Source organism: Patagioenas fasciata, chromosome 5 (genome assembly GCF_037038585.1).
Source record: "Patagioenas fasciata isolate bPatFas1 chromosome 5, bPatFas1.hap1, whole genome shotgun sequence".
In the NCBI taxonomy this organism is placed as follows: domain Eukaryota; kingdom Metazoa; phylum Chordata; class Aves; order Columbiformes; family Columbidae; genus Patagioenas; species Patagioenas fasciata.
This window is the reverse complement of record NC_092524.1, coordinates 43,667,632-43,681,181: the sequence shown is the minus strand read 5'-3', so window position 1 is coordinate 43,681,181 and position 13,550 is coordinate 43,667,632. Positions and strand designations below refer to the sequence as shown.

General features: G+C 41.8%; 1 protein-coding gene across 2 annotated transcripts in view; it reads right to left on the bottom strand.

Annotated features, from left to right (window-relative positions):
• Positions 1 to 13,550, bottom strand: part of LOC136101955 (signal recognition particle subunit SRP54) — a 36,540-nt gene that overhangs the window by 3,076 nt on the left and 19,914 nt on the right. The window contains exons 1-4 of one of the 2 annotated variants that reach the window (XM_065838606.2): positions 12,998 to 13,351; positions 8,715 to 8,891; positions 1,853 to 1,919; positions 55 to 152 (exon numbers count right to left, since the gene is read on the bottom strand). In XM_065838606.2, the coding sequence (XP_065694678.2) occupies positions 55 to 152; positions 1,853 to 1,919; positions 8,715 to 8,891; positions 12,998 to 13,336 (681 nt within the window). In that variant the 5' untranslated portion in view covers positions 13,337 to 13,351. Of the gene's footprint in view, positions 1 to 54; positions 153 to 1,852; positions 1,920 to 8,714; positions 8,892 to 12,997; positions 13,352 to 13,550 lie in introns of those variants that run through there. The other variant, XM_065838607.2, reaches the window with a different exon arrangement.

Below are 13,550 nucleotides of genomic sequence, written 5' to 3'. Positions count from 1 at the left end.
CAGGAAGGCAAGCTAGGAGAAAAAGAGCTCAAGAGTCTCATGTCACACGCGTACCTCTCTCTTCATCCTGTAATACTCATCAATGGCATACTGGTATTTTGGTGTGCTTATCCCCAGAACAGACGCAATCTTTTCCCCAAGGAAATCACATACTAAAAAATAAAGAGAGGTTTACATACGATTAGTATCTAGAAGAAGATTCTTAAGCACAACTTTATTTTAAAAAGTATCATCATCTGTCCTGAATGGTTTTCCATAGTCCTACTTCACTCAAAAGACAAAACCAAAATCTGCTAGGGTGATCTACTTGTATGCAATTATTACCTCGATATACTAATAATTGTTCTTTCAGATAAAAAGGAGAAGAACACGGAAATCAATTAAAATCTAGCCAGTGGTAGTATTTGTTTGAATTCTACTAGTTTCAGCTTTGGATCTAGGTTTATTTTGCTAGGGGATCGGTTAAAGGATAAACCTTTAACTGAACTTTATCTGAAAATTAAGGTTAGACAAAAAGACATGTCAAACAACTGTACTGCCACTTTAGTCTAAGGGTACCAGCAAACTAGAGAGTTGTTTATTGACATATGCATACTTCAAGTCAGTAGCAGTTTTAACAATGTTCTGTGTTGCATGCTAATGTATTCATAAAATATTTAGGTTTCAGCTGTCTCAATTTTCAAGCACAGGCTACATGCAGCGCTACTTTACTAGAACAGGTAGTGCACAGCATGGAACAGGTGGGCTTGTGCCAGTCAGTCTCTTTACCATGACGATGGCTGATGGCTACAGCAGCAATTCCTGAGTAAAGGCAAGCAAGAAGTCAAATGTATTGCACTTCAAATTGCACATCTGCCCCAAGGATGCAAGTGAATTAGTCACCTCCAGGGAAAAGAGGTTAGCAGCTAGCAACTGAATGATTCAAAGAATATTCACAATAACTGATTGTATAGATATCCTGGCATTCAGAGCTCTGTGCAAACAAACAGTTCAAATTACAAATGTTAGAGGCAAAACTGAAGTTAGAATAAGGAAGTACTAATCATCAAATTCATAAGAGACTTCTGAGAAAAGGAAAGCAGTCTACCTTTCTGTATGAACAACAGATATGACAAACAATAGAATCACACTATACATTAGAGACAAAGTGTTTCCAAAAATAAGAGTAGCTTAATTAATAAAATAAACTGTGAATGATTTTTTTAAATATTCAAAATTAAATATACAATGACAGAAACTCTGCAACATTTGTCAAAAAAACCCAGTAAAGATACTTCACACCTTGGGAAGAACACAGACTTTTTTTAAACTTCAAAAAATTTTATGGTCTCCACAGGTCAAATAAACTTCTACACCATGAGTTTAAGACTTTTGACAATAGTCTTATTTTTGTTTATTCTGTAACCTCAGAGGTCTGTTGTAAAGCAGAAGACTAGATGTGTTCTTGGGATAATCTCTAGTTGTCTTCTTAAACACTGTCGGTTCAGTTACTCCAAACAGCATCCATTTCAGGTAACATCACACAGAGCGGTTCCATACAAAACGTAACAGAAAGCTGCTACACTGCCTTGCCAACACCACCCTATCTCCATATGGAGAAAAAGAGGGGAAAGGTGTCCAGCAAAAGGGTATTTTATGTTTGTTCTTCTATTCAAGAGTTCTCATTGAAAGTTGTTTGGTTTTTTTTTTTAAAAGTGGCTAAGGCAAGAGAGTACGTCTCTACAAATTTAAATACAGGTTAATTCATACTTTTGAAAAAATAGTCAGTAGGTCACAAAGATGACTTACAATCTGTCAAAGCAACTTTCAATATTCCATTACCAGTTTACCCAAGAATGAAATAAAGCCATACCTGATAAGGTTGATGTGGCAACTCGCAGCATGTGAAACCACAAGTAGGGTCCCCATGTGAGTGTTGTCTGCAAGAACAAGAGCAGTATGAGTACGTTTAGCTGTATGTCCATGGCCTATAATAACACATGCAAAAACTCCAACAGACTGAGAAGAAAGATCTGCAATGTTTCCTGTTTGCCAGCTACCACTGTATTTTTGCTTTAAACTAAGTCTAGACCAGACACACATGAAGCAAGGTATCACTGTAAGATACAAATATAACCATGGCTTTTATCTGGGAACATCTGTTTCACTGTTTTTTGTTTCCCATTCCCAGACTTAGGAAATGACAAGCATCCAGCTCAGTCCCAAAGTCACTCCTGTAACTAGAAGACCTTTCCATAGTGTTCTGGATTCCATCAGGCCAAGAAGAGAAGTGGGTTAATCAAGTAGTCCCTCATTACAATAATGAGAGAACTGCAAAAGACTGTTTAAAACCAAACCTTCAGAGTGGTCCCTGAGCAAGAGGCAGCTTCCAAGTATTTGCAACCAGATACAAATTACCATTTGGAATTGTACCTGAAGAACAAAACCAGGAACGACGAGAGAGGGAGAGTTACTACAGCTCTGAGGGAGAGATGGACAGGGCTGACAAATAAAGGGCCTGGGGTCATGTGAACAACGAGGAACACAAAAATAACACAACAGGTCCCAAGTGGGGTCACTTCAAGCATTTGCATGTAAGCAAGGAAGCCTCTCTGAAGTGCCTTCACATTAAGACACGCAGTGTGGGATGTAAACCCAAGGAATTATAGATCTGTGTGCAGCTGCAGGGGTAGGATCTTGTTGGGTTCCCAGAGATGTGATGGACGGCTCGTGTGACCGGAGTTTTGCAATGGAGGGGTACAGACCCTTTAGGAAGGACAGGCTGGGAAGATGAGGAGGGGGACATGCTCTTTACACGACTATGGTGTATTCACCGCCACAGAAGAGGTACCGCAGACAAACTGAGGTATTTACACATAGGGACTTAAAGAAAATTTAGAAATTGATGAGCATACAGAGGTTATTCTCTTCACTAACAAAAGAGGCTGTATTTCTTTTTTTTATAGATAATATAAATGAGAAGGGGAAAAACAGATTCCAATCTAATGGGGAAAAAGCTGCAGAGTTTCACTTTTGTGAAAAGGCAAATTCAAACTTCACAGTGAACTAAAACATGTTTAGAGTTAACATGATGTATTCAGACAAGCTTTGTTATGTATTTCCCCTCAGTAAAGATCTCTGCAGAGGTGCTTTTCGTTGTGGAAAGTGGCAATTAAAACTGTAAGCTTTGATTAAACAAAACCCATTAGTTCCACCCAGTTACAGATGTATTTATGCTGCTAAAAGCTGTTTGTTAGTAACCATTTTCTGTGATGTCATTTAATAGATACCTGTACAGGACAACCAATATTATTGTAAATACTACAGCTACAGAGCCTCAGCATGCATGTGCACAAGCCACTAGACTTCAGTGCTTTTCAAGCACAACCTCTGCAAATCAGTGCAGCAAGAAATCATCTGTCAAGCCAGAAACTCAAGTTGGGCAGGCTGAAAAAAGCCAGATGCTGTATATTTTTGGCAATGGGTATGGAAAATGTCCTGCCAAGGTAAAAGCGTAAGCAAAACCAGCTGCTATCCTGCTTGCACAAAAGCACCTCCAGCTTGTTGATTATGTGCTCAGTTGGCAAACAGACTAACAACAATAATTTCGGAGTTTGTTCGGTTAAAGAAGTCAAGAAAAGTGCTGGAAAAGCTTGTTGCCACAGGTGCAAATAATGGTATTAACGAGGCTCTGTAGAATCCTTCATAATGAGGTGACAAGGCTAAAAAGCATTCCCACAGTGCGCAGGACAAACAAGGGCCGGCTGTGCGGCTGTGGGCAAGAAGACCCCAGAGCACCCTTTAGGTTTAAGAGCGAAAAGAAAAGCTGAACTTCAACGTGACAGAAGTAAGTCAGACACAAAATATTCTAACATTTGTGGTCACACAAACATGGGAACATCTGAGGCAGACACAGAGGTTGTGTCCATTTCTACTGTTCTCCTACCTCATTTAAAAACCTGTTGGGTATGCTAGGAACACTTCTAAGTTCAGCTTTGTGGAAACATCTGCTTTCTGATTAAGCCCAACCAGACACTTCTTGTGTCTTCTGGCTTTGCCAGTACCCTCTACTTAAAAACACACTAGTCCTACTCCATGAAGTAGTTTTCATGCATAGAGCAATACTGGAAAACGGTACTAATGCTCAGTAAGAAACACATACCCAGATACTGTATGTCAACCTCCTTTGGCCAGAGAAGCCTTAATGTTCATTCTTCAACTAACACAAGGGCATAGTATTACTGTATTTCTTGACTGGAAACAAGGGGCAGCAGTATGAAACACAGGACACTGGTTTATTATAAGGGGACGGTGTTTCTCCTGCCCTCACCCTCTTTAGTATAAATTTCCCTAATGCTTAATTATGCTATTCAGCTATCCTGAGTTTGTTGTTTAAAATGGAAAACAAAATGGTTATGATAACTGGTTTTCAAATTACAAAAATTCTTCATGTACAATTTTAATCCAAGTGCTGCATTTTAAATAGGAATGAACATAATGGATACAACCATTGATAAAACCAAGACGGCCCTGGTTCAACAACAGAACATGACTGTGTTTCCTAGTATGGGGCTGTTGAACTTCTGAGTGCACCATGTTCCTAAATGATCCCCATCTATATTTATTTTTGCCAGATTTCAATCCTTAATAGCACTTGAACTTTCCAAAGCAAGGAGGGTTTCTTTTTGCCAAAGAAAATGGCAAAATGAGGAAAAGAATTATTTCCTGATTTAAGAAAACACAAATTCTGTATTTAAGCATTAATATACACCAGCAAATAGATACTCTTCCATTGTTTACTGTGCCAAGATGCATTTTAAATTAGCTTATTTATTGACTGACCATTGCTATAATAGGCCCTTCCATGTATGCATGACGTAAAACCGTGGCATCCAAGACAAGTCAGTGAAAGTAAGATCAGAAACACTCCCCATCCTCCATCAAAAACCTTCTCCCATATTATAAGTAGCTATTACTTGCTAGCAACTATTTTGCTCCCTCATCTCCAAATTGTTAAAAGAAAATTAAAAGTTTGATGGTCCTCAAGCGAGGACTTTTTGCTATTTGAAATTAAGCTCCTTTTAACTACAGGATATCAAGATAATCTTCCTGCAAGAATATGTTTCAATCTTTCGAAGCACTGAAGGTTAATAAAATTAAATCTCTTCCAGAGCTTTGTTGCAGAGAGGTTCTCAGGATGAATTCTAATTTTATCACCAATAGTTACATTGCTTACAGTTGCTCTGGAAAGACTTACACTCCACCTTCTGCCTACTCATGTAATAAGTGAGTGCAACCAATAGTTTATAGCAAGTGGCCCTCCAGGGAAAAAGAGAGAAATTATCTTCCAGAACAGGGTAGAGAAATTTAATTACTACAAAATAAAGTTTTGGTGGATAGAAGCAAAAGATCTACACATAAAGTATAAGCATTTAAATTTTTGGACAGAAGACTCAGTTAAAATGAAAGCATTTATGTTATTAAAGCATTTACATTTTAATTTGAGAACACTCAGATAAGACTGAATGCTATTATCTAAAAAATCCACGGAAAAATTTATTAAGCACACCCTGTGTTCTGGATTCAATGTTCTTAAAACAAACAAACAAACAAAAAACCCCCACAGAAAGGACCTCCAGTCCAAGAGGGTTAATGAACTGAGCGCTGATCTATAGAAATATCAGAACTGTTGTTTCAAAGCAAAATTTAAGACCCAGTTCTTTTTGGTAATTTGTTTTGTTATGATTGGCAGAAGCCCATCACATTGAGTGCTTAGGTTATCACACTACCAGGATATATACGTTACTTTGCTTAGTAAGAAAGACATTGTCATTGTCTGCTTAGCTCTAAAACACAATTAAACCAAGGTTCTTACTGAAGACGTTGCTTTACAAGATGGCAAAATATTTGTTTCTCTTAAACCCATTCAGAAACTGCCAGGATGCCAATACCAGCTGAGTTTTGAAATCTCATGATGTGAAGTTTCTATTCAAAATATAAAATGTACTTTTTCTAAAAATAAATTGGACCAGAAACAGCTATTACTTGCAACATACTTTTTCATAACCCAACTGAGATAACAAGTTTTAGACATGCTGGTCTCAGCAAACTGACTATTTAATTGCTTTTATAGAAATCCTACAATAAAAATATTTTTAAGGCAGCTGTTGGCTAAAACATCAAAGCTCAGCTTGGACTAACATTTCTTCAATTGACTGGCTCAGCTGGGATACAAGAAGCATGCAGCAGATAAGGTAAACTTCACTTAATGGCAACCCTTGGTCTAATCAAGTTTATTCAGTCAAGGTAAAAAGCAATACATAATAAGGCATACTGTGCTCCACAATAAACTATTATGGTTTGGGGGGTCCTTTTATTAAAAAGTATAATAAAAATTAAGGATTTCATAAAATACAAAAGGAGAATAAAGCAATCTTAACTGTGCCATACAACATACTTTTTGGTATTTAGAAAAAAAATCCATATTAGGAAAGCAGAAGAACGATCACACAGCATTCCCGGCTGTTGGGCACATATGAGGGGTCTTTACTAGAGTGTCCATCTGTACAGCGGTGTGCGCATCTCTGGCCTCACAACATGTACATCAAGGCTTGGAGCCTTCCATTGCTGCACCACAGTGGAACTCTTCTACTGAGAAGAAATAGTACAAGAAACTATACAGATCCGGTCCTCTGCTAATTATAGTAGGGAAAAAAATCTCTTACACATCCATGGATATCTGACACAACCTGCATAATGGGGAACAGATCTGACTCTGAAGACACCTGAACATTACCATAATATCCAGTAAGTTTCACAGTTATTGCACTTATTTGAGTAGAACCTTAGGAAGGAAATAAAAAAGTCAAGACTCAGCAAAGCAGCTTAACATTTACTCATTGTTTGTGAGCATTTATTTTCAATCTATACACTTCAGGTGTATTTTATATTGATTATATTTTACCTGCTCTCTGGCTGATGTTACTTTTTTTGTTGTATACAAGAACTGCCTAGCAATAAAGAGCAGCAGTACCATCACTCCATCCAAGATCAAATGCAACAGTTTCACCTGTGAATTGCTAGGAACCCCAATCCCAGCTGAATCCCCATACTCCAGGGGTATCAAACCCATTTTCACCAGGGGCCACATCAGCCTCGCGGTTGCCTTTAAAGGCAACCGCGAGGCTGATGTGGCCCCTGGTGAAAATGAGTCTGACACCCTTGCCTTAGTCTCTCTGCAGCTCAGCTCTCAGACCACTTTTTTTTTTCTTCAAGATAAATTAATTTTACAGAAGGGGGGAAAAATAAAAGAATGGATGGACTGTCCTTCCCAAAGCAAACCCCTATTGTTCACCACTTCTTCAGAAGAGAATGAGCAGAAAGTCAAAGCTCTTCACCGCCAAGCTCTCCCAGGGTCTACTACTATACAGTAAATACAGGGCTTCAATTACAACATCTCTTAATCATGAATTCCCAGACGATGGTGCAGAAGTAATTTCAACAGCAATGTCAAGCAGCAAACAGGACGCCATTTTCCATGCATGCAAAGACTCTTCTCTGAAGCGTGGGGACAAGCAGTTCTATGCCAGCATCTACCTCCAGCCGGCACCTGGGCAGAAGGAACTGCTGCCCAAAACCATGGCTCTAGCTGCTGACCTCACTCCAGCCCACCAGGAGGGACCTGGCTAATTTCAGTGTCTCCACTTCTAGTTCAGTACAGGCAACCAAGCCCATGGAGGAGCAGGAGGGGAGCCCTGCTGGCAGGCTGGGAACAGGCTGGCAGACCCAATTTATTTGGGTAAGAACTGTAGGAGGTAGAGAAAGGAACTGGTTGGGACATCAGTTCATGGGGTTGTCACAAAAGAAACATGAGACTGCGGATGTGCAGAGATGATGATATGGATGTGGATCTTCTCTGGGACTGCCTGGCAGAGGGCAGGGGGCTGCTGCCAGCAGCACCAGCACACACGGCCGTGAGATTGGCAAATATGCTGTCACTATCCAATAGACTGTCCGACATGCCAGCAGAATAAAACACATTATATATGTCATTTTACCTCTATGTACAGATCCAGTATCATTGACAAAAAGGAAAATATATTTTAGCAGCTACAGTACGCACTGGGGAATCAGCTTTAATTGTCAAAAGTCCAGTTGAATTTGGACCCATAAATGGAGATTCCATTCACAGGTTGAGCAACATCTTAAACGCTTACAACACAGATGAACTTTACATACATGGACCAAGCAGGTCCTTTAAAACTTGTTTTTCATATAGCATGAATAACACCAGTTTTCCTTTATTTCTGCAAGTCATCTGTTTCTTTCCCTTCTATCTCTTTTAATTATATCAAATTGCGGGTATGGTAACACTAAATTACAGGTTCAACTCTCTGTTGTCACCAAACATAAGGGAAAAAAATGCCTTCCTTGCACATCTTTTTAAACAACAGTACAAATCAAGGAGACACCAAGCAAACATTATTAGAGGGGACAAATGCTCGAGATGACAGACCAGAACAGTGAAGAAAATAAATCCATTTCTAATTAATAGGGCTGCTTTAGCAGAGGAGGACAAAATTTTTCAGGAATTGTTTTCACACATTTGTCAGTTCCTAGAGCAAATCAAATTAAGATAATCTTAAATACTATATCAGATCTATGACACAGAAGTATAAAATGTGGGGAATTACCCACTTAGCTAGAAGGAACAATTTATCAAATAAAGTACCTACAGGATCTACAGGCGGCAACAGGTCTTTTTTCTCTTGTTCATCTTCCTCTTCATCTGTGCTATATTCTTCCATTGTTTCTCCACTTGCAAAATGAATAACCCTCCTTGGAATTTTCTTCTTCTTTCCTATGACACCCAGCTCCACATTCTCAAAGCCTCTTTCTCCATTTGCAACTTGCTATAGAGAAGAAATAAAAACCCAATCGTTACTTCAAGTACATGTTTCTGGAACTGGAAAAGTTCCCACTTAAAAAGACTTTCTGAGACATTTAAAATATTTTAGACTGATTAGCATATACAATGGACACTTGCAAGAGCCTGGCTGTAAGATATGTAAAAACTGATCTCTTCACTAAAAATAACAAAAATGTAAATGCCTTCACTTCAGCATGGACAGGTAGTATTAAAAACACCTGTTTCGAAAGAGCACTGTGTTATACAGGAGTTTCTCAGCAGGATGCTTTTCTTCAACTAATCTGATGAGCATGTATGGGTTAATATTTAAAAGCATTATTGGTTTCTGAATTAGTATCTAGTGAAATTAATCAAGTAGCTCATCAGCTGTAGCCACCTCTTTGCAAGCTTAGACAGACACCTCTAGCACAAAAGAGAACTGAAGGAAGGATAACCAAGCAGCCTGGCTCAAGCTTCAAAAAATGCATCAAGGGATCTGCCTCTGTGGGCTTTCATCAGCAACCACGATTAGTACAAGGGACCATGCTAAAAGAACAACGCTTAGTTTTGTGGCTAAGGACATATAAAAAGAGCAGTACAATGTCTGCTCTTGTTCTTCCAGCTGCTGCATGCTACAACGCAGTCTTCAAGTCACAAGCATTAGAAAAAATATACATCTAGTTCAAAGGCCAGTCAATAATTCTGTGGGCTAGTAATTCCTGTGCCCAGAGAATTTTAGTAAGGTTGTGCATTGTATCTAGCAAAACAGAGCCTTTACCCTAGTAGAGCTTCTAGATATTACTGCATCAAATGCTTAAACTGTTCTGAAAACTTTTCTGTCATGCAGGAAAGTATACAGAAGTTGGGAAATGCCAGCCATATGTTTTTAACATACCATGAAGGTTTTCACAAATGCATGAGCTCATACAATTTGAAACTGTATCATAAGGAATGAGATGTGTGTACATGTACACAGAATTCAGTTTTATAAAATGAGCACCTTCCAATTTTCAGCTTCTTGCCTATGCAAACTTAATGGTCTCCACAGATCACACTTCAAAATTGTTAACAAAAATACATATTTTATCAAATACTTGTAAGACAGCCCTTAATCACTGCAAGCACAGCATCACCATTCTCATCTCTAATGCTGGGTTACATAAATTAGCTTTGCTAGGCAAACAGGCTCGGTTAGCTGGGAAAGCCAGCGGGCACGGCAGTGAGGGGCAGGAGGGGGCTGTGTGGAGCAGAACAGCTCCTTCATTCCAGGCACAGGTTTTTCTCCTGCCCACGGAGAAGAGGGAGGGAAGGCAAAGATCACATGCCGAGCTCTACAGCGTGGAGAGGGAACGCACACGTCGGCCCTCCCGGCCCTCGTACTGCCGCTTCTCAAAACTGCAAGTCATTTCAGCTTCCACTGGCATTGCTTTAGCTACAGTGGCATGTTTCAGGCATTTTGCTGGAGGAACAGAGCAGAATGAAGTGGTGAGTTTCCAGTGGGGTAATGCAGTTGAAAGGGCCCTACATTTTCATGCAGAATTACATTTTCATGTAGAAAGACAAAACTGTCTGGGGCCCAGGGCACTCTCTCTGCTGCACATCAGTCTTGGGAACAGAGCAGGAGCAGAGCAGCAAAGCTACAAAAACACAAATTCTGGAAACAGTGAGGCAGCTCCTTGCTAACACTATAAAAGCGGGGACCACTTACTGCAACTCAGTTCTGGGGTTTGTTTGTTTTTTTGAGGAAAGAGCACCACAGAATCAGCCTTTTATGAACATTTAACTCTCCTTTATTGGCATCACACAATAATGCCATTTTTTGTGTTTAGTCACAGTGCTGAAGACCACTATTTCTCGCGACATAACATCACAAATCTTACTGTGATTAGCCCCAGCAAGCCGCACAAGCCTCTCCGATGAGCTCCTCTAAAGGCACAGTCTCTTCATCTGATTTTGGCTCATTTAACTCACATGCTTCCAATATTTTAACTTAGAAAAATACTGTAGTTAATATTTGAAGGTTAAGAAGCAGAGTTTAATCCCCTGCACAGCCATTCCACATCGCTCACACCACCTATAGTACACAGCTCCATGTTGCTGGTACTGGTACAAAGTTTCAGACAAATGCAGTAGTTCAAGACTGTAAGGATTCATCATGGCACAATTAATCTGGTTCTCTTAGTAATCTGGTTCAGAGCTCTAAATTATTAAATAAAATAATATGTCAGTTGTTGGTTTGGTTACTACACAGCCAACAAACCTGGACACAGGTTTTAGTCATCACTGTAGCATTTGTCCCTTTAATTTTTACATGCACAACATCAATGAACGTCAACTCTCTCAGCTGTGAGCATGAAGTCCAGCATCACTAAATTTTATTTATCTTTCCAACATAGCCTATCCAAAACTGTGACAACGCAGATCTATTCTAGAATTATCATCTAGGCCCATTTTGTAGCTCAAATATTACAGTATCTTCTGTTTGAAGCTCTACATTTTTCATCTTCCTTTACAAATTTGATCTTTTCTAATTCAATATGTTGTTACAAAGTTCATTCTTCTAGTCCACAGCTTGGGTCAGGTGATCACCTTGTTTTTTTCCACAGGCTCATCCCTGTCCAACACATTATATGGGTCTTGAAAGACTCAGCATTTCTCTTCATCTCAGGCTATAAAAGTATTTACTTTCACTTCTATTCCAGCAACTATTAGACACAAAAGCCAGCCACCTTTGCACCTTTTCCACACCAGGTAACACTCTGAAGGTACTCTGTCAACATGGCAAAGCAAATTCCTATTTCTATTAGATGCTCTGTTGCAATTTTTCTTGGCTTTATGGCACCCACACAAAACTCTCCTGTCGGGGAGTCAGCACCTGAATCTGCTGCTTCCTGTTCACCCTCTTTACACCCACTCTCCTGTCTCATGTTTTGGCCAGGGAGAGAGCAGGGCGCGTTTTGACAGCGTTGGTACAATACCCAGCGCAATGGAATGTCAGTCCACAACCAAAATGCCACAATAAATAAACTACAATTAATGAGGAAGTGTGCCAGGACACTTGCAGGGAAGCCAAGAGAGCTCACACAACTAAATCTAGATGATGCAATAATATAAATTTCATCAAGGAGAGGAAGACGAAAAGCAAAAAGTAACAGGGAAACCAGACTATTCACTTTGGCATCTTTTGAACTGTTGGACTCCAGTATCATTACAAGAGCTTATGACCCAAAATGTGAGAGTCTGTGATGTCCGTTTTCCCACAGAAAGATGAGTAATTCAATTTGCTGATCAAATCTACTGATCTGACAGTGCTAGTTATGAGAAGGCTGGTAATAGTTAATGAGAAATATTTCTATCCATACTATCTTGCCTGCCTTACTGATTTTGTTTGTGCTATGTTTGTTGGCCAGGTTGGGGGGTGGGGTGGGGGCTGGGATTGGGGTATTTTTGCATATTGCTTGACTTTCCACCCTTGGTTTTCATGTGAAATTAAACAGCATGAGTCTTTCTGACACAGAAGTCAATAAAATAACAGAGTCAGAAGATGACTGTAAGCAAAGACACCCTAGGAATAAGGAGCCTTCACAAGGCACCATCATCAGCGAAGGTGTGGGGCACTAGAACACCCAGCGTGCAGCCGAGGCCACTGTCAGGGACATCATCTGTTCAAGGGGCAGGAGGGCTTGCCAGGTCACAGGCTCATTAAGAGCCAGTGTCCTTGGCCACGTTCAACACCTTTGCTCACTTGGCAGCGCGAAGGGAAGGGGAAACCTGTCTCCATTTAATATTTATCAGGCTCGTTTGTAGGAGGCATTATCTGCCGGGGAACAGGAGACATCCGAGACACGCGTGCCCGCCGTGCTGACTGTAATTATACAGCGCTGGAAGGACGGACAGATAGACGGACAGACAGACCGCGCTCGTCTCCCGGCGGCCAGGCCCGCACACCCGGCACCCCCGCGGGAACCGCCACCCCCACCCGGTCAGACCCCGGCGCCGCCGCCCGCCCCTCCGCGGCCCGAGCGGCCTCGCCCTCCTCCGGAAGCGGCCTCCCCGCGGCGGAGGGACGGCGAGAGGCCGCTCCTCATCCCCGGCCGGGGCCCCGCTCACCTGCTCGGGCTCCATGGCGCAGGCGGCAGCCCCGGGGCCGGCGGCGGGCGCGCAGTAGAGGGTGATGGCGGACAGCCCCTGCTCCATCCTCCCGCCCGTCGCGGCGCCGGGGGAGGGCGGCAGCGGGCCCGCCGCGGCCCAGGAGGCGAGCAGCCGGGCGGCAACGCCCGTCACACCGCCCGCCGGGGCGGCGCCTGGAGCTCGCCGGGGCCTGCGGGGCCGCCGCCCGGTTCCTTCGGGGCCTCCAGGCCTGGGATGTCCCGCCGGGACCGACTCACCGGGAGAGGCCCCCGGTGGGTCCCCTGGGAGCGCGACCGAGCCGCTACCGGCCTCGGGCATGTCTCCGCGGACTGGCAGCAACCGGAGCCCGGAGAGAGGCGGGAAAGAGACCGGAGGCAGCCAGGCTGCCAGGCACAGCCATGCCCACAGTGAGAGAGGGGGAAGCCTCTGTGAGTTGTGGGCAAATAGCACATCATTTCCCTACAATATTGTAAAAATCTGCAGAATAGGAAAAGACCGTTTTGAGAAGCACATGAAGCTACTTGCCCCGTCT